The sequence below is a fragment of the Nomascus leucogenys genome, chromosome 22a (assembly GCF_006542625.1).
Source record: "Nomascus leucogenys isolate Asia chromosome 22a, Asia_NLE_v1, whole genome shotgun sequence".
NCBI lineage: Eukaryota > Metazoa > Chordata > Mammalia > Primates > Hylobatidae > Nomascus > Nomascus leucogenys.
The window spans coordinates 132,706,818-132,724,890 of record NC_044402.1 but is presented as its reverse complement, the minus strand read 5'-3'; the positions used below and the strand labels follow the sequence as shown (position 1 = coordinate 132,724,890).

General features: G+C 42.5%; 1 protein-coding gene across 3 annotated transcripts in view; it reads right to left on the bottom strand.

The window, feature by feature from the left end:
* DIS3L2 (DIS3 like 3'-5' exoribonuclease 2) overlaps positions 1-18,073 on the bottom strand; it is a 371,835-nt gene that overhangs the window by 188,982 nt on the left and 164,780 nt on the right. For all 3 annotated transcript variants that reach the window (XM_030802727.1, XM_030802728.1, XM_030802729.1), the window contains exons 7-8: positions 6,526-6,626; positions 458-705 (exon numbers count right to left, since the gene is read on the bottom strand). In XM_030802727.1, the coding sequence (XP_030658587.1) occupies positions 458-705; positions 6,526-6,626 (349 nt within the window). The remainder of the gene's footprint in view (positions 1-457; positions 706-6,525; positions 6,627-18,073) is intronic.

Below are 18,073 nucleotides of genomic sequence, written 5' to 3'. Positions count from 1 at the left end.
GCAAAATCAATACCGAAAAAGAATGCCATTTAAATATACCTTCATGTTCATATTTTAAAGCAAAGGAGGCCGGGGTCTCCTGAAATGCCTAGACTTTGCATGGTTTAACACTAGCATCTACAAGGAGAGGACTGGTTGTTTGATGCAATGAATTATCTGTGGTACGCAAGTACAAATAGGACACATGACATAACTAAATAAGTAGAGGCTCAGAATGTTCATGTTTTACGCCAAAAAACAAAAACAAGAATGTGACTGCCTGGTAATTCAAGGAACATACAGGCAACCAGTTGAGGTGGCAGCTAAGAGTGACTTCTGAAGAATCAGGACCAAAATACACAAGAAACCATGCTTCAATAAAGAAATAATAATTAAAATACACCAAAAGTTTACCTAAAGACCACCTAAACTGAGTTCTGCCTGTGACCTGTGGTTTTTCCTACCAGAGATCACCTACCCCAGGGCAAAATTGCAGTCCTCCTTCCAGTCCACAATGCGGCAGATGAACAGTGTGTTGGCATAATCTTTAGGCCGTGCCACAAAGTCCTGGGGACAGTCCTTGAGAGGCACATAAATTCTAGGCACTCGGTGGTCTGAGGGAGAAAACAGGGCGTATTTCCTAAACAGTTCGCTGTTCTTATCAGCCAAGAGTTTGAGGAAGCCGGTTGCTGCTCGAGAATGTTTTTTCTCCAAGATGTAAACCACCTAAAAACACCAAAGATATGGTCAATGTTGTTTATCTGCAGAACTGAATCACACTTGGGAGAGGTCAGCAGGTTATAATTTGATCAACTAGCAGGAACCAGCAGTTTTTCTAGGTCAAAATAAGTGCCTCTCAGTGATGATCTGTGACTAAGTAATCTATATTTAAGTTGTAGCAAGTATCTAGTAAGCATATATATCCGGGAAAAATTATGCAATACATGGATGAATTAAATCAAAGCGCTTTTATTACCATGACCTGTGTCTTACAAAGACATGTGGGACTCCAGCAGGGAAGTATAGCTCCAGGTATTTGTTTCACATTATATTTTTCTCACATGCACAACACAAGTATCTCACAAACAACATGGTAGGTGCTTTTAGTAAAAGAAAAAGGGTTATTAGACATAAATTACTTCTCTTAATTGTGTCTTGAATAGCTAAAGGAGAAATATTTGATCTTCCTTCTTTCCAAGATTAAACCCAAGCTCTAATTTGACTAGCTGAAGATTGAGGTCACCACTCCACCACATACACATGCAATTTCCATCAAGACAGAAGTATTCTCTGAGAAAGTGAGTCTTCTCCCTCACCACCCCCTCCTCAACGCATTCTTCCTGAAGTGCTTCCTTTCCCCACCGTAGCCAGTCTGCAGGCTCATCCCTTCCTCAGAGCTGCTTGCCGACATCCCACCAGACCCCTGAACAAAGATTCAGCCTGCAGGTGAGCTGGCTGCTGCTCTTCTCTATGTCCCTGACTCCATGTGGAATCTCAGCCCGTCTGCAGGAAACCTCCAAACCAATTGAGTGCACCACACCTCTCCCCCAGTCACGCCCAGCTACTACTCCACAGGAAAGCACCTTAGGGCACCCGTCTTCTCATGCAAGCTCAGTCCCAAAACATGCTCTACTTTCTTCCTCTTAACTCTTCCTTCTTCCCTGAAAAACAGCTATTTTAAACAAACTGCTGTGCCCTCTTTTCAAGAAGGCTGTGGGACCACCACCCCCCGCTCCCTTGCATGTACTATCTGTCCTAAGGACTGCCTTCCCCAGCCCATTTAGGAAGAGGATGCTCCTTTTCCCACATACAGCCTCTGAAATGGGTGTCCGTGTTTTCCCATGCCGCACTGCCACGCCCAGACCTTTACTCTTCCAGCCTCATGTATGTATGTGCACCCTCTTCTGGTTGAGGTGGTCCCCCTCTTATTATCATCTCCTGGCCTCCTGGTTACTCTGTGAAACCTGGCTTACAGTCTGGCCCTCCCACGTCCATCCAGGTGAGTAACTTAGTCAACATCCTGTCCTCACCGTTCCCCTATCTCTTCAATGCCAGCAACCTTCACTTCTATTTGATTTCAGCAACTCGTCCTCACGGCCACACCTCAGCATCATCTGGAACTATTCCAATTCCAACACTTCCTCTGACGAATCCACCACACAGCTCGCTTGTTCTCCAGTGCTGCACTCCACAGGCTTTTTCACCACATCAAGACTTCTAGCACCTTTAATCCTTGCCTGTTCTCCAAGTCTGTTATCTACGTCTAAGCCTCGAATCCTTTCCTCCCTTCCCAGAGCCACCGTGTGTGTGTGTGTGTGTGTGTGTGTGTGTGTGTGTGTGTGTGTGTACACACACGATACCAATACCACACGTACATTTTTTTTTTTTCTTGGAGACAGTCTTGCTCTGTCACCCAGGCTGAAGTGCAGTGGTGTGATCTTGGCTCACTGCAACCTCCGCCTCCCAGGTTCAAGCAAACCTCCTGCCTTAGCCTCCTGAGTTTCTGGGACCACAGGCGTGTGTCACCAGTCACAAAGCCTGGCTAATTTTTGTTTATTTAGTAGAGACAGGGTTTCACTATGTTGTCCAGGCTGGTCTCAAACTCCCGATCTTAAGAGATCTGCCCACCTCGGCCTCCCAAAGTGCTGGGATTATGGGTGTGAGCCACTGCATCCGGCCTTGAGCCACCATATCCTATCACCTCAAGTCCTCTTACCCAAGCTGTCAAATGCCTTATCTTCTGGTCCTTCCACTAACCCCACCCTAAAAACCCTCAGTCCTGGAACATTTCAGCCACCAGTATTCTCTAACCTTAAACGCAAGGTATAGAGTTGATCAGAAAAGAAATTACGATTGTACAGATGGACAGCATTATACATTGTTATACAACTTTTGCTAGAACCTTAAATTCTCTGAAGATATATTTTCACCTGTCCCCATTCTGCACAATCTCTCCTTTCCTCTTCACTCTCTTGATCCTCTCCTAGGGCTCCAGTTGTCTGAATGTTCAATCTTTTTGTTGTCCCACAACTCCCTGAGGCTCTGTTCAATTTTTTTCAGTCTATACTTTCTTTGTTCAGATTGGGTAAATTCTACTGATCTGTCCTCAAGTTCACTGATTCTCTACTGTGTCGTCATTACTACTGAGCCTATCCAATAGTGTTTTTACTTCTGTTAGTGTACTTTTCAGGACTATAGTTCCCATTTGGTCCTTTTTATAATTTTTTTTTTTTTTTTTTTTTTTGAGACAGAATCTTGCTCTGTTACCCAGGCTAGTATACAGTGGCATGATTTCGGCTCACTGCAACCTCTGCCTCCTGGGTTCAAGCGATTCTCCTGTCTCAGCCTCCCCAGTAGCTAGGATTACAGGTACGTGCCACCACGCCCAGCTAATGTTTGTATTTTTTTAGTAGAGACAGGGTTTCGCCCTGTTGGCCAGGCTGGTCTTGAACTCCTGACCTCAGGTGATCCGCCCACCTTGGCCTCCCAAAGTGCTGGGATTACAGGTGTGAGCCACCACGCCCAGCCTTTTTATAATTTCTAAATCTTCACTGAGATTTTCTATTTTCTCAAAGGTTTCAAGAAAGTTTTTAATTGCTTATTGAAGCACTTTTATGATGGCTATTTTTAAATCATTGTTGGGTAACTGCAAGAGATCAGTGTTGGCATCAGATGATTGACTTCTCATTCACATTGTGATCTTCCTGGTTCTTGATATGACTGGTGGTTTCCAATTGTATCCTGGACCTTTTGGTTATCATGTTAAGACACTCTGGGTCTCATTTAAATCTTTTATTTTAGAAGGCAGTCATACACCCTGTTGAGGTTTAAAATGCAGGTCCTGACCTACTTTTGTGGGCTGTAGTTTCAATGACAATTTCCTTGGAAAACAGCCTTTGCTGTGTTATCTTGGTATGTTTGGTTTATATGGTATCACTGGGGCTCCCACTGGTCTCTACTGGTACTGCCTATGTGGGTGGCAAGAAATTCCCCAAGCCAGGCCACCTGGTCTAAGTACAGAATGGGGATCTCCAGCCTGCAAGGACAAAGAGGCTTCCCATTTTGGGTTTCTTGTTGTGGCAGGATCTCCTTTACTGGTGCTACCTGGCTGCCCAGTGTTTCTGAGTGAGAGAGGGAAGTCTCTGGCCCACAAGGATAAAGAGGCTTCCTGGACCACACACCCAATATGACTAGATCTCCCTTGCTAATGCCACCCAGCTGCTTGGTGTCTCTGGGTGAAGAAGCAAAGTTCTCCTGCCTGTGAGAACACGGGGGCTTTCCATACTTGACTGCATGTTGTGGCCAGATCCCCTTTCCTGGTGTTTTCTGGGTAGATGTCCAGCGTCTCTGGATGTTCAGTGCCTCTGGGTAGACGAGAGTCTCAGTCCCACAGAAACAAAGAGGCTTTCTGGGCTGGGCCACTTCTAGAATCCTTCTTGTTGGAGCCACTCAGATACCTGATGTCTCCTGGTGGGAAAGAGAAGCTGCAGGTCCAGGGAGGACAGAAAGCCCTTCTCTTAACCACTTACAGTCATTAGGGCTCTTTACAGGTGCTGTGGATTGCCTGGTGTTGCTGGAGGGATTGCTGTTAGATCTGGGTGAGAATGAGTCTAGCTGGGCCACTCTCCATTGCTAGGTTGGCATTCAGAAACACTGGGCCTGGGCCACCTTCTGTTGTTGCTGTTGTTGCTGGGGGGTTGTGAGGTCCCTGCTGTTATGTTGTTTCTCTAGTACTGACGTAACTAGTTTGCCTTCCTCTTTTCACCTTTCAGAATTCTCCTTTGGTTGCCTCTTGTTTTTTCCCAGGGTTTACAGTTATCCTCAGTGGGAGGAGCAAGAAAAAATAGGTCTATGCCATCTTGTCTGAACTGGAAATTCTTGTTTCTTGTTTTAATTCTTGTTTTAATGTTTGACAGCACGGAAGTGTATAAAGTAGGCTGACATTACTACATTACTTGCAATTCATATAATGTTAATTGTCATGGAAATGACTCTACCATAGCATAAGTTTCGCAGGCAAGTGCTGTTTGCCTTGTAATTTTTGGTTGAATCCATTAAAAACATTATCCAAAAGAAAGGGAGATAGGGAGAAGGGACAAGGGAGAGGGAAAACATGTTTGGAGGGCAGTAGCAATCACAGAACACAGGCTCCAGGGCTGCCTCTACTCAGCTCTGACTACAGTCATTTAGAAATTTGGCCCAGTGTTACCAAATGTTTTGTTTTGACAAGAGAAGCCAGAAGTCTAATTTTTAATGTGAACACCCCCACCCCTGCCCACTGACAACTTTTTTTTTTTTTTTTTTTTTTTTGCTGAAAGCCATGAAGTCAAAATTTTTAAATACTGCACAAGTCAAACAAAATAGGTCTGTGAGCCAGATCCATCCCCAGGCTTTCCATTCATTCTAATCTCCCACACTTAGCATGCTGCCTGGAGCACAGTTAATACTCAAATATATAGAGTATAATTTAGAAATTCCTCATGTCAGTATGCAAGAGCAATACTCTATTAACCAACTTGCTGGGTAGAGTAAGCACACTGCATTCCCATATGAAACACACTGATGGATGCTTCTGAAACAAAGTCTCATGCCATTATGCCACTTTATACTTTGCCCTTCACCATTTCTGCCACTATGAGCTATCTGCACAGCTAGAAGTCAGCTGTGTTTGGTTGAGCATGTTGGCTCACACCTGTAATCCCAGCACTTTGGGAGGCCGAGGTGGGCAGATCATGAGGTCAGGAGTTCGAGACCAGCCTGGCGAAACCCCATTTCTACTAAAAATACAAAAAATTAGCCAGGCATGGTGGTACGCGCCTGTAATCCCAGCTACTCAGGAGGCTGAGGCAGAAGAATCGCTTGAACCAGGGAGGCAGAGGTTGCAGTGAGCCATGATCATGCCATTGCACTCCAGCCTGGGCAACCACAGTGAAACTGTTTCAAAAAAAAAAAAAAAAAAGAAGAGGTCAGCGGTGTTTCATCCCACATCTAAAAATGACACTAGCTTATATAATTAAAGAATACAAGTGAATTTGCAAAATGGTGAAATAGGAATATAAAAACAATTGTTTCTATAACTAAATTGAATACTTTGGAAAAACTAAAAAAGACATTAAAATTATTTTTAAATTAGGTATGGGCATGGTAACAAAAAAAAAATTGGAGCAAAAACTGTACAAATCTGAAAAGAGTCTATATTCATACTGCTTCTCCACTGTCTAAATTCTCACTCCATTCACACCACCAAAACTGGAAGTGATAAATGCTGCATTACAAGTGTGGTTTAAGCAAGAAAGATAACACAGAACTCCAATCAACATACCCACACTCAAAGAAAAGGCCTTGACCCCTTATCCAAAGGCAGGAAGATGGATTCGTATTTATATGTTTAAAGTTTTTTTTTTTTAATTCACTTTTTACGATTCTCTGCTCTAACTGTTCTGATTAAATGACCAAGTACAGTCCTGACTGAATCACCCGAGATCTTCAACAAGCAGCTCAGGTGAAAGCCATTTGGACACATGGAGAAAATCTGTAGGCAATGACCTTTGCTGATCTTTGCAGGGATTTTTCCGGTAAAGCTCTTGTGTCTTGTGAAATGCAGGTGGTCTCATCTTTTGTAACCGGTGCATCACCATCCTCTCTTCCTACATTAAAAAGGGAAATAAAGAGAGAAGAGGAGTCATCAACTACATGCGTATCAATTAGTGGGATTTTAAAATTCAATCTAGAAGGATGCTTGGATACCAGTTACCCCAAACTACTCACTTTACAGAAGAACCCCAGGCCCCCAGTGGACCTGTCACATACCAGTATTATACTCAGGCTGAGCACTCAGCCTTAGCAGACCTCATTTTATCTACTTAACATTATTCACATACTATCATAAATATCATACAAGTGGAGAGCATCAAACTATGTTGAATTAAACTAAATAGCCTGTGTGTCAAAATGCCAAAAAACTAGATGTTAAATGCTGCCCGAGCCCAAAATGAAGAATAGAGATAGGTTAATTTATTATGCACATCTGCTGAAATAAAACAAAATCGTAATAAGTGTTAACTTTTAAAAGTACTTTGGTACCAGCCATAACAAACAAAATGGTGGAAAATAGATTATATTTATTAAATAAATAAATTTAAAAACCCAACCCTGATTTTCCTGGCTTTTTCTTAGTGACATTATATAAAGAGTAAAGTACTTAAAGTCTTTTAATGTTTAATTTCCTTTCTTAAAAAACTTATAAAATGCACATTCACCCAAGAAACTGAAACCACATCTCCTGAGGAAAGAGGCAGTTAGGCTCTCTACCAGAAGTATTAAAAACACTCACAAACAAAAGCGGCAAATTATACACTTCTAAACATTTAAAATTTTGAATCTTTACTTGTTACATTAGATTTCCCCACAAAATATTCTTATCCAACTATGTTAGGGATTCTGGATTCTAGGGGTCACAACCAATTTACATGGGAGCCTCTCCAGAGAGCTAAGAGAAACTTGCACTTATCATCATTTAGATGTTGCCAAGGCCAAAATAAATAAATCAATCCTTTTCAGGACTGGCTGCCTTTTAGCAAAAACTCAGCTTAAAGCCAACTTTTACCATTCTGGGCGTACTCTGGAAACACTGACATGAGCTGACCTACCAGGGTTTAAGAATGATCAACTGTTTGCTTTTCCATCTATGCTGAAATCTACCTACTGAAGTGCCCTCTGAATGCAGGATCCTCATTGTTTTCCAAAAAGTAAAAGCAAACACAAACTTTCCTATTGTAGATTGCCCTATCAGTGAAAGAGGACATCAGCAAGGTTCATCTTTTCTTTTAAACCCATAATTCAGGATTCCAAAATCATCAAATGCTTTTAAAACAACATTTTTTATAATTGTAGAGAGAAAAAAAACCACCCAAGTTGTTGATCTGTTTGTTCCATAACATACCTCACCAATGTGCTCTGCAGAACAAAGTAACTGAGGAAAAAAATCAAAGCGTGGGCCGCGCGCGGTGGCTCAAGCCTGTAATCCTAGCACTTTGGGAGGCTGAGGCGGGCGGATCACGAGGTCAGGAGATCGAGACCATCCTGGCTAACACAGTGAAACCCCGTCTCTACTCAAAATACAAAAAATTAGCCGGGCGAGGTGGCAGGTGCCTGTAGTCCCAGCTACTCGGGAGGCTGAGGCTGAGGCAGAAAAATGGCGTGAACCCGGGGGGCGGAGCCTGCAGTGAGCCAAGATCGTGCCACTGCACTCCAGCCTGGGCGACAGCGAGACTCTGCCTCAAAAAAAAAAAAATCAAAGCGTGGAATTACCATGAATAAGTATCCTCTACTTAGATATTTGACAACTAGTTTGGTCTCAAATGCTAGCAATCAAGACATTGCAGTGAGAGGACTGGGTTTCCAAGGCAGCCTAAACCTGGGCAAACAGCTTTCTGTGATGATCACTGATGGCTCCATCTTCAAATGACTGTTACCTCAGATTCCATCCCAACAACAGCAAGTCGACTGTTCAAAATGTTATACCAAATTACATCTTAAGAGAGAGGGCAAGCCATAGAAGTGTGCCCAATCATGATTTTCTATCAGACCTGAACATGACTTTTTCAGGTTCTATATTCAGAAGGATATCCTGGCAGAAATGAGGCTTTGTTCAGACAAAGTTACTTTCTAATAAATTAAACCAAGGTTTAAAGCCTTACAGGTGAGAATCATAGATAACAGTCAATGGATATAAGGAAACACAATGCCAGATTGAAAAGATGAATCACCTTAATACATTTCCAACAACCATGTCTTGCCACACTGAATAGTAAAGTTGTCAGCTGGTCTGGGGTGGCTCATGCCTATAATCCCAGTGCTTTGGGAGGCCAAAGCAGAAGGATCACTAGAGCCTTGGAGTTCAAGACCAGCCTGGGCAACATGGCAAAACTCTGTCTCTACTAAAAATATAAAATTTAGTTGGGCATGGCAGTGCTTGCCTATAGTCCCAGCTACTCAGGAGGCTGAGGTGGGAAGAACACCTGAGCCTGGGAATTCAGGGCTGCAGTGAGCCGAGATTGCACCACTGCACTCCAGCCTGGGCAAAAAAGCAAGAACCTGTCTCTCCAAAAAACAAACCAAAAAAAAATTAGCAAAGTTGTCAATTTAATGAGACTCTACGACATTATTTAATCACAAGATCACTTATTATTCATTTATTCCACGTGTATTTATTGAACACATTAATGCATTGAAGATCTAGTGTTAAATATTATCCCAGCCCTATAGACTAATGTGGGAATATTATATAAATAATCACTCAATAAATATAAAATTATAGGGTGGGCATGTTGGCTCATGCCTGTAATCCCAGCACTTCAGGAGGCTGAAGTGGGAGGATCACTTCAACCCAGGAGTTCAAGACCAGCCTGGGCAACATGGCAAAACTCTGTCTCTACAAAAAATACAAAAAAAAAATCCGCCAGGTATGATGGTGTACACCTGTGGTCCCAGCTACCTGAGAGGTTCACGTGGGAGGATCACTTGAGCCCAGGAAGTGGAGGCTGCAGTGAGTCAGGATCGTGCCACCGCACTCCAGCCTTGGTGACGCAGTGAGACCCTGTCTCAAAAAAAAATGAAAACCGTGATAAATGCTAAGAAGGAAAGAATAATCCCAAAAAGAAGGGGGAAAGGACATATGATTTAGATTAGAGATCAGGAAAGAATTTAAATTGAGACATGAGGACAGTGTATACAGGAGTGAAGAGGAGAATGAGAGACCCAGGATAGGAATGGCACACAGGAAAGGGCAAAGGCAGGAAGTTCTTCACACAATCAAGGACCAGAACAAAGACCATGAGGCATGGCTGGAGCACAGTGAGCAAGAATGGGCATGGCTAGAGATGAGAATGAGAGGTAGATGGGTGCCAAGTCAGGTGTGGGCCTTGCAGAATATAAGAAGCCAGAATTTAAGTACAACGGCAAGATGGGTAAGGATTCTGTGCAAGAGAGCAACATTGCCCAGGGCAAGATAAGAGCAGGCTAAGAGTGGGTGTAGGGAGACCAGTTAAAAGCTACTGCAATAGTCAAGGCATGAGAGGATGGAGCTGTGATGCAGGCATTGGAGATGGAATTAAGATATATTTTGGAGTTGAATAGTCTTGGCGATAATTACATATGAGAGCTTAAGGATTATCAGTTAAGAGAAGTCAAGGATTATTTCCAGCTTTCTGACACCAGCAATTAGGTTGACAGTGGCATCACTTATGGCACAGGAAAGATGAGAGGAAGGGGTAAAGATCAGTAATTCTATTTCGGAGGTGGTTCTACTTGACAGGTCACATATGAGACTTTTAAGTGAAGAAACTGAGTAAGCAATTCAAAATGAAGGTCTGGAACTCAGAAGATAGACCTGGGCTGTTGCTTTACAAACAGTTTATATGCTGAGAAACTTTCCAGCCCAAGCTGGAGAGAGGATATTCAAATGCAAGTCCATGCAACCACTAAATCCATGCAACTCTTCCAGTGCACCACACTGCTATACGCAAAAGTAAGGGATAATGTTCTGTCACTGTTAATGAAGAAAATTCACTGAGGAAGTGAGGTGAGCCTTGAAGGATATATAGATATAGATGTTTCAAAGAGAAATAAGGAAGTTGAAGGCCACTCCAGACAAAGGCCAGAACTTGTGAAAGGCCTAGATCTGAGTGGACCTGCCATGGTAAAGGCCCAGTAAAAGATTTACTGTAGCTACTAACAGGTTGGGGACACAGTGCTGGCTAGAGAGGGACTAGAATAGGGGGGAAATAACGCTGGTAGAATGGCCCTGTGGGAGGGACTAGTTACTGCCCAATTATCCAGCCTCTTCTTTCCTAGTAAAAAGAACTCCAATTTTTAGCTGGGCATACTGCCACCTAGTTAAAAGGCCGCATCCCTCAGCCACATCCCTGCATGTCTACATTTTAGGCAACAAGATTCTGGGGAAAGTGTGTTGTTAGTGACTTCCAGGAGTAATCTTACAGGGCAGAGGCCCAGCCTTCTCTCTCTTCTCAATCCTGCGGGCTGGAATGTGGATTTGATAGCTGGACTTTGATCACTCATCCTGGTCCTGGAGGCCACAGGTCAAGGGTGTTTTTTACTCTGCAGAGCAGTACAACAGAATGAGCTGAAGACTGCGGAGCTATCCTACAAGTCTTGGCCTGCCTGTCTCTGATCTTCTTCTACGTGAGATAGAAATTAACTTCTTTCTTGTTTAAGCCATTGATATTTTAGGATTTAATGCTATTCTCTACAGAATATACTTTCTAACATACAGGCCCAGACAATGAAACTGACAAGCTAGGACACTATCCTATAAAGCATTATAAAAGCCAGGGCAATTCTTCTCTTGAGAGTTACATATCACACATGTATTTTAGGGCTATGAATTTGATGGCACCCTGGAATGAAGAGACAATGGTAGCAGAGATCTCAGAAAGCTGAGGTTAGAATCTAGGTGAGACACAATCAGAACCCAAATTAAGATAATGGCAGTGATTTAAGCCCAAAGCTGAGAAATCCAAGCTGGTTCAATCTCTGAATGGAGGGCCACAGAAATTTACAATTTCCAAAGAGTTCAATGAAAAGAATGCAGTATGTATTTGTAAATGAAAATATGTCCCTTCTGGATCTCTCAAAACCAACTAGGAAAACTTATCTTATGGGCCCTCCTCTCTCCAGTGAAATGTAGAAATGAAAACACAAGTCCTCACAGGGGCAAGGTAACATACACTGTGAATAATCATTTGTGATGCTGCAAGCTTGCTGGGCATACGATCAGTGCTTATGATCATTCTAGGACCCCACATCTAGCTCCTGTCAAGGCAAGACTTGGGAGGGACAGTCTTCAGGAGCACCAATAAGCTCCTTTCTTCACAAAATCCCTAGGCCTAAGCAAATTTCACTCTGATATGGAGCTAATGAAAATGTATGATGCCAAAGAATTTTCACAGCATGCTCGCCTATATTACCTCTTTTAACTTACAACTTATACTATGGGTAAAGTGGGTATTGTTATTCCAGCTTCACTGAGGAAAGAGGAGTAGTGAAGAGGGGGAGCCAGTCAATGACAGCATGCAGGATGCTGGTGCTGACGGTGGTGACCTGTTCTCCACACTAGCAAGAACTGGGACACTATGAAAAGAGCCATGAAAACCTGTATCAAGATATTACTTAAATGGCATGGGACCTCCTGAAATGCTGGAGTCAACCCAGTGAGCATCCTGAATATTGATGGAGTATCAAGCTCTGTCCTCAGGAAGCTCCTATGTTGGAAGGGAGGCAAAAATGCAAATAAATTTTGAAAGCACATGATGTTCATGACTGCTGGCAAGCAGTGTGCCTAAGGGCAATGAGATGGGAGCCCCACAGTTTGACAGAGTGGCTAAACTCTTGAGTTGAGAATGGAAAGGCTAAGTAGAAAATAGCTAGGTGGATGGGACTAGGGAGCATTTTAGAAAGGGAGAAGAGAGTGTGCAAAGGCACACAAGCAAGAGTGAACTGAGAAGGAGGAAAGCCTTGTGTGTATAAACGAGGTGTAGGGACCAGACCATGAAAGGCCTCATATGACATTCTGAAGAGTATCTATTTTATATTTTAGTGATGGAAAACCATTGCAAATTCTGAGAATAATATGATCAAATTATATTTAATGAGAAATGGTTAAATTATATTTAATGAGAAAAGGTTATCCTGGTCGGTCTAGTGCTCGTTTGAAGACAACCTTTTTTTTCTCCAGCTGCTTTTTTCTCTTTGCCTTTGGTTTTCAGTAGTTTCCTCCTGGTGTATCTAAATTTGGATTTTTTTAAAAAAATTAAGACTTGCAGTCACTGATCTGCTTAATGGTATCTCGCCTGCTTTGGAAAATCTCAGCCATTGTCTTCAAATTTCACCTTTGCCCATTTTCTGTCTCATCTCCTTCTAAAACTCTAATTCAACTTATTTAAACCTTTTCACTCTGTTCTCTATGTCTCTTGCCTTCTCCTCTGCATTTTCTATTTGTCTCTCCATGCAATACTCTGGATAATTTTTTTCTTACTGTCTTCCAGTTTGTTAACTTTCTCTTCCACTTTATCCAATCTGCTGTTAAATCTATCCACTGACTTTTTCTCTTCAAAATATTTAATCTGAAACATACACTTTTCTTCATCCACTAACTTTTTAATTTCGTTAATTTAATGTTTATTTCTAGAAGGATTTTTTGGTTTCTTTTCCAATTTGCTATGTCATAATTCAGAGTTATCTTCAAAGTTATCTTTCATTTCTTTAAACAGGGGAAACAGACATTTTTTTAGACTGTGATGATTCTAGTATCTGATGATATTTTTGAAGGGCTACTTCTGTTGTTTGTGGTTTCTTATGGTTCTTGTCTTTGAAGTCTGATTTCAAACAGACATTTTTTAGACTGTGATGATTCTAGTACCTGATGATGTTTTTGAAGAGCTGCTTCTGTTGTCTGTGGTTTCTTATGGTTCTTGTCTTTGAAGTATGATTTCCTTGGATGTCTGGTTATGTTTACGTGCTAGTCACTGAATAATCTGAGGCCTAGGTTGAAGAAACCTTTCTTTTGAAAGAACTTCCACTTGATTTTGCCAGAAATCCAGAGGCACTACCAGTCCTTAAACCAATTCAAGACTTTAGATTCTTTGATTAACCCAGTCAGCTTGAACCTGGGCTGCATTTCCATGTGAGAGCTGCTGTTTCATGTCTACCCTGATGGTGTAGCCCTTTGGGGTTCCAGCTTCTTATAAAGAGTCTGGACCTTATTTCTGTCCCCAACAACTGGTGGTCAAATCTACAATGTCTTATCAATTCCAGTTTTAACCTGGTAATGCCCGTCAGTTCTTTAATGCTTTGAGATTTTTTTTAATCCAAATATTTTTAGTTGTTTCAGTGGGAGGGTGTATCTGCCTTTGGTTTTCAGTAGTTTCCTCCTGTTGTATTTAATAGCCCACCATAACGATTAACGGAAAGTCCCTAGGATTTGTATCTTAGAAATCTTTTTCAGGTGGCAGTGTAGAGCACAGATGGGGAGCAGTGATGGGTAAGAATAGGGGAGGGGGACAGTGTAAGCACAAGCAAGGAGATGGTAAGGAAGCCATTACAATAGTACCTAATGTTCCATTAAGGCACTGTCAGATAAGGTACTATCTCATTAAGACACAAGGATGGAGAGAAGTGGGTACTCACATTCATTTGTCTCAGCAACCCCATGAGGAAAGTATTATTATCCTAGGGTTTTTTTTTTTTCTTTCAGAAACCCATTGCTTGTTAATATCCTGAGTTTTAACGAAAAGCAACCAGCAATTCAAAGAAGTAAAGTAACTTATCCCAGGGTTCATCCAAGGAGATGGTTAGTAGACGGGCATCAGAACCCAATCTGACTCCAAGTCCAAGCTCTTCCCACCAAGGCACGATGGGATCTGGAAGAAAGATGGGTGTATGTGGGTAGGTTCCAATTAAGGTGGGAGGGTTGTGGAAAATTTTATAATTCAGTTATAGACAGTGATGGGTTTTAAATTTTAGAAGCTACCTAATGATAAACAGCTCTCCTTATATATAATTTCACTGCTTCCATCCGTAGGCATGACAGATAGCATGAGCTTTGGAGTCACAAGATCTAAATTCAAACCTAGATCCTATGAGCTTGAGCTATGTGGCTCCGAACAAATAAATTACTCTTTGTCTCTGAATTTCCTTCTTTGCACACCGGAAATAGTTTATATGAGTTATGTTTACATGTAGTGCCCTGGCACAAGTACATATTTAAAAAATTGTTAGATACTATTAATGTTTTTGTTGTTGTTGTTGTCTCTTGGCGTGAGTTTTGTTTTTTTTGTTTTCTGTTTTTGAGACGGAGTCTTGCTCTGTCACCCAGGCTGGAGTGCAAGGGTGCAATCTCAGCTCACTGCAAATTCTGCCTCCCAGGTTCAAGTGATTCTCCTGCCTCAGCCTCCCGAATAGCTGGGATTACAGGCACCTGCCACCACGCCTGGCTAATTTTTGTATTCTTTAGTAGAGACAGGGTTTCACCATGTTGGTCAGGCTGGTCTTGAACTCCTGACCTTAGGTGATCCACCCACCTCGGCCTTCCAAAATGCTGGGATTACAGGCATGAGCCACCGTGCCTGGCCTGTAGCGAGTTATGAGTGAATCCAACCCTGTTATTTTGGACACAACTGGCAAGACAGGACTGGTATACAGGACAATGGCAGCATTACAAAATAGGTCACATTTCCTTGTCTGTAAAATGTAACTTACCCTAAGGAGTCAATGGGAGAATTAAATGAAATTAATGTCTGTTAAAGTGCCACAGGGGCTAAAACACAGTAAGCACTCAGTAACTGCTATATATATAAATTGCTGATATTTTTCTGTGTGCCTGGTGTATGCTGTGCAGAGTAAGGAGGAACAAGAGAAGGTACTACATAGATAGGCAGAGGCCAGGTAAACATTACAGAGTTTGGATTATCACAAAGGCAATGGGGAGCTATAGGAGAATGGTGGCAAAAGGCTGACATGATTAAAGTATTGAGAAGCTTAGACAGGTTTCTGAACAGGGAACAGATTCAGAAAAAGTGAGACTGGAGGCAGGAGGCCAGTTAATAGGTTACTGCACTAAATCAGACTAGTGGCCAAGGGAATGGAAGGTCCTGGCTAGAGAGGTATGTAGAAGGCAAAACTGGCAAAATTATAATATTTAGATGCTAGTGGGGAAGTGGGGAGGTATATGGGGTAGAGTAGGGTGTGGGAAAGACTACCTGATTTCCTTATAACAGAGCTTCCTTACCAGCAGCATAGGCATGACCTGTGAGCTCTTAGAAATGCAAAATAAAAGGCACCGTCCATGACATACAGACTCGGAGCCTCTGGGGGTGGGGGCCAGTACTCTGTAGCTTCACGAGCCTTCCAGGTGATTCCAGTGCACACTAAGGCGTGTGAGCCACCACTATATCTCAGCGCAACCAAGAAAGGATATAAATTCAGTCAGTTTTTAGTTTAAGGTGTCAGATATTAGATCTGGCACTTCAAAGAAAGGTCTGGGCTGGAAATAGAAATGAGAGAGTCACCTGTGTACAGACAGCAAATGAATGAGTAGACTCTTTCCCTGGGAGATTGTTCAGAATTAGAGGGGAAGAGAACCTAGGACAGAATAGTGGAGAACAAGAACATTTAAGAAAAGCAAAAGTAGAAAAGTTTGCAAAGGAAACTGAGGTGTGGTCAGAGGTAGGTGAAAAATCAGGCTAATATGGAATCAGAGAAGACAAAGAAAGAAAGTATTTCAATAGGGAAAGTGTAGTCAGCAGTGTGGCCTTAGTGACAAGGTCACAGGTGGCCCTAGTGAGACTAATCTGAATGAAGGAAAAGTGAAGTCAGAATGCTGTGCCTGGGAAATTGAGTGGGAGGCAGACTGTGGGAATGAGGGTGTGGAAGAAGCTCAGGAAGTCTGGCTGTGAAGGATTGGAATAATACAGGGTGGAAGCTGTAGGGGGAGGACAGAAATCATGACATGGCTTTTAATTTTTATTTTTTTAAGATAAGGGAGGCCTGGCCATGGTTAACTGCTGATGGGAAGGAACCAGTAAAGAAGGCGTGGTTGAAGTGGGCACAATTAGGAAAGGGAGGGGTCCCTGGACAGGAAGGGATGTGATGCAGAACCCAGGGGAAGGGTTAACTCCGGCAGAAGGACAGAGAAATGCCAACTTCATTGTATCGAAATAAATGCAGGAGGGGAGGAGATTAGACATAAGCCATTTGTAAATCTGGTGGCTGTAAGCTGCAGGGGATCACAAAGGGGTCAGCTTTTGTTTCCTCTGAAACATCAAAGCCAAACACATCTGCTGAAAGTGCTACGGAAGGTAGAGAAGACCCACTATGTACAGAGCTCTGTGTTCCACAATGCCAGGGGAGACCTGAAAGCGAATGACATCCCAAAACAATGGCCTTGAACATGCCAGGCACTGTGCTCAATGCATTCAAACTAACCATTGGTAGCTTGTCATTGAGCCCGTCACCTGCACTTGGCACTGTATTAGGTGGTTTACATACATACCACATTTAATATTCTCCAACAGTCCCACGTGGTAGGCAGGGATTATCATGCTGGTTTTAGAGATAAGGGAACTTATCTCTAAAGGCTCACACATATCAAATAACATGCTTGCCCATGGTGACCAGCTTGGAAGTGGCTGGGGCAGGATTCGAACCTAAATCTCATGGATGCCAGCACCTCATCCTCTTTCCACGCTGCCACACTACCTTCAGAATCCAAACAGCATCGATGGAAGTGAAAATGGAAAAGAAAACATGATTCCTAAGAGATATGCCTAAGTGACAGATACTGCAAGAGTCAATCAACTTTATTTTGAACACATTTCAAATTTGGGGTCACAATGCAACACAAGCATAATGAGGTCCTCTGTCCAAGCCGGGGATATGGTTCTACATCTTACGGTAGAGGCTGGGTATACTAATTCTATGATAACATCATCTGAGAGTATAAGCTGGGCAGAGACTGGGGGAAAAAAAGCCTTAACATATTAGAGCGTAAGATGAATAAAGGAATGAAAAGGAAGCTGATACCCAAGGAATAAGAGAGGAAAAACATCCTTTCACTACCCAATTTCCCTTCATTGTTCTAATTTACAGATTGGTAAGAGATTAAGAAAGGTGGTACACATTTTGGCAAGATTTGGTCGCCCTCCTCTTTAAGCTGGCCATGCAGTGGCTTCAGATTCCTGAGTTGGACCTGAGGATACTGTGGCTTTCAGGCCCAAACTGGAGTCCCTCACAGGGTCTTCTCAAATGGGGCTTTGCACTGATTCCCATTCCCAGCTACTAACTGTATTAATTACATCTTCAACACTCTTCTGCTTTTCCCTGAGCACTCTCTGCTCCAAATCTTTCTCTTGCCCAGGAGAAACCACTTTTAAATTTCTCTACTGAAGTTTTAATTGACTTTTAGTCTGATGGCTCCCCAAAGACCCTAAATGTAGGTACATACACTTGTATGCTTCCATCTCTAGCTGGCTTTAACTTACTAATTCTGCATCTTACTCAACAGATGAATGATTCCTCC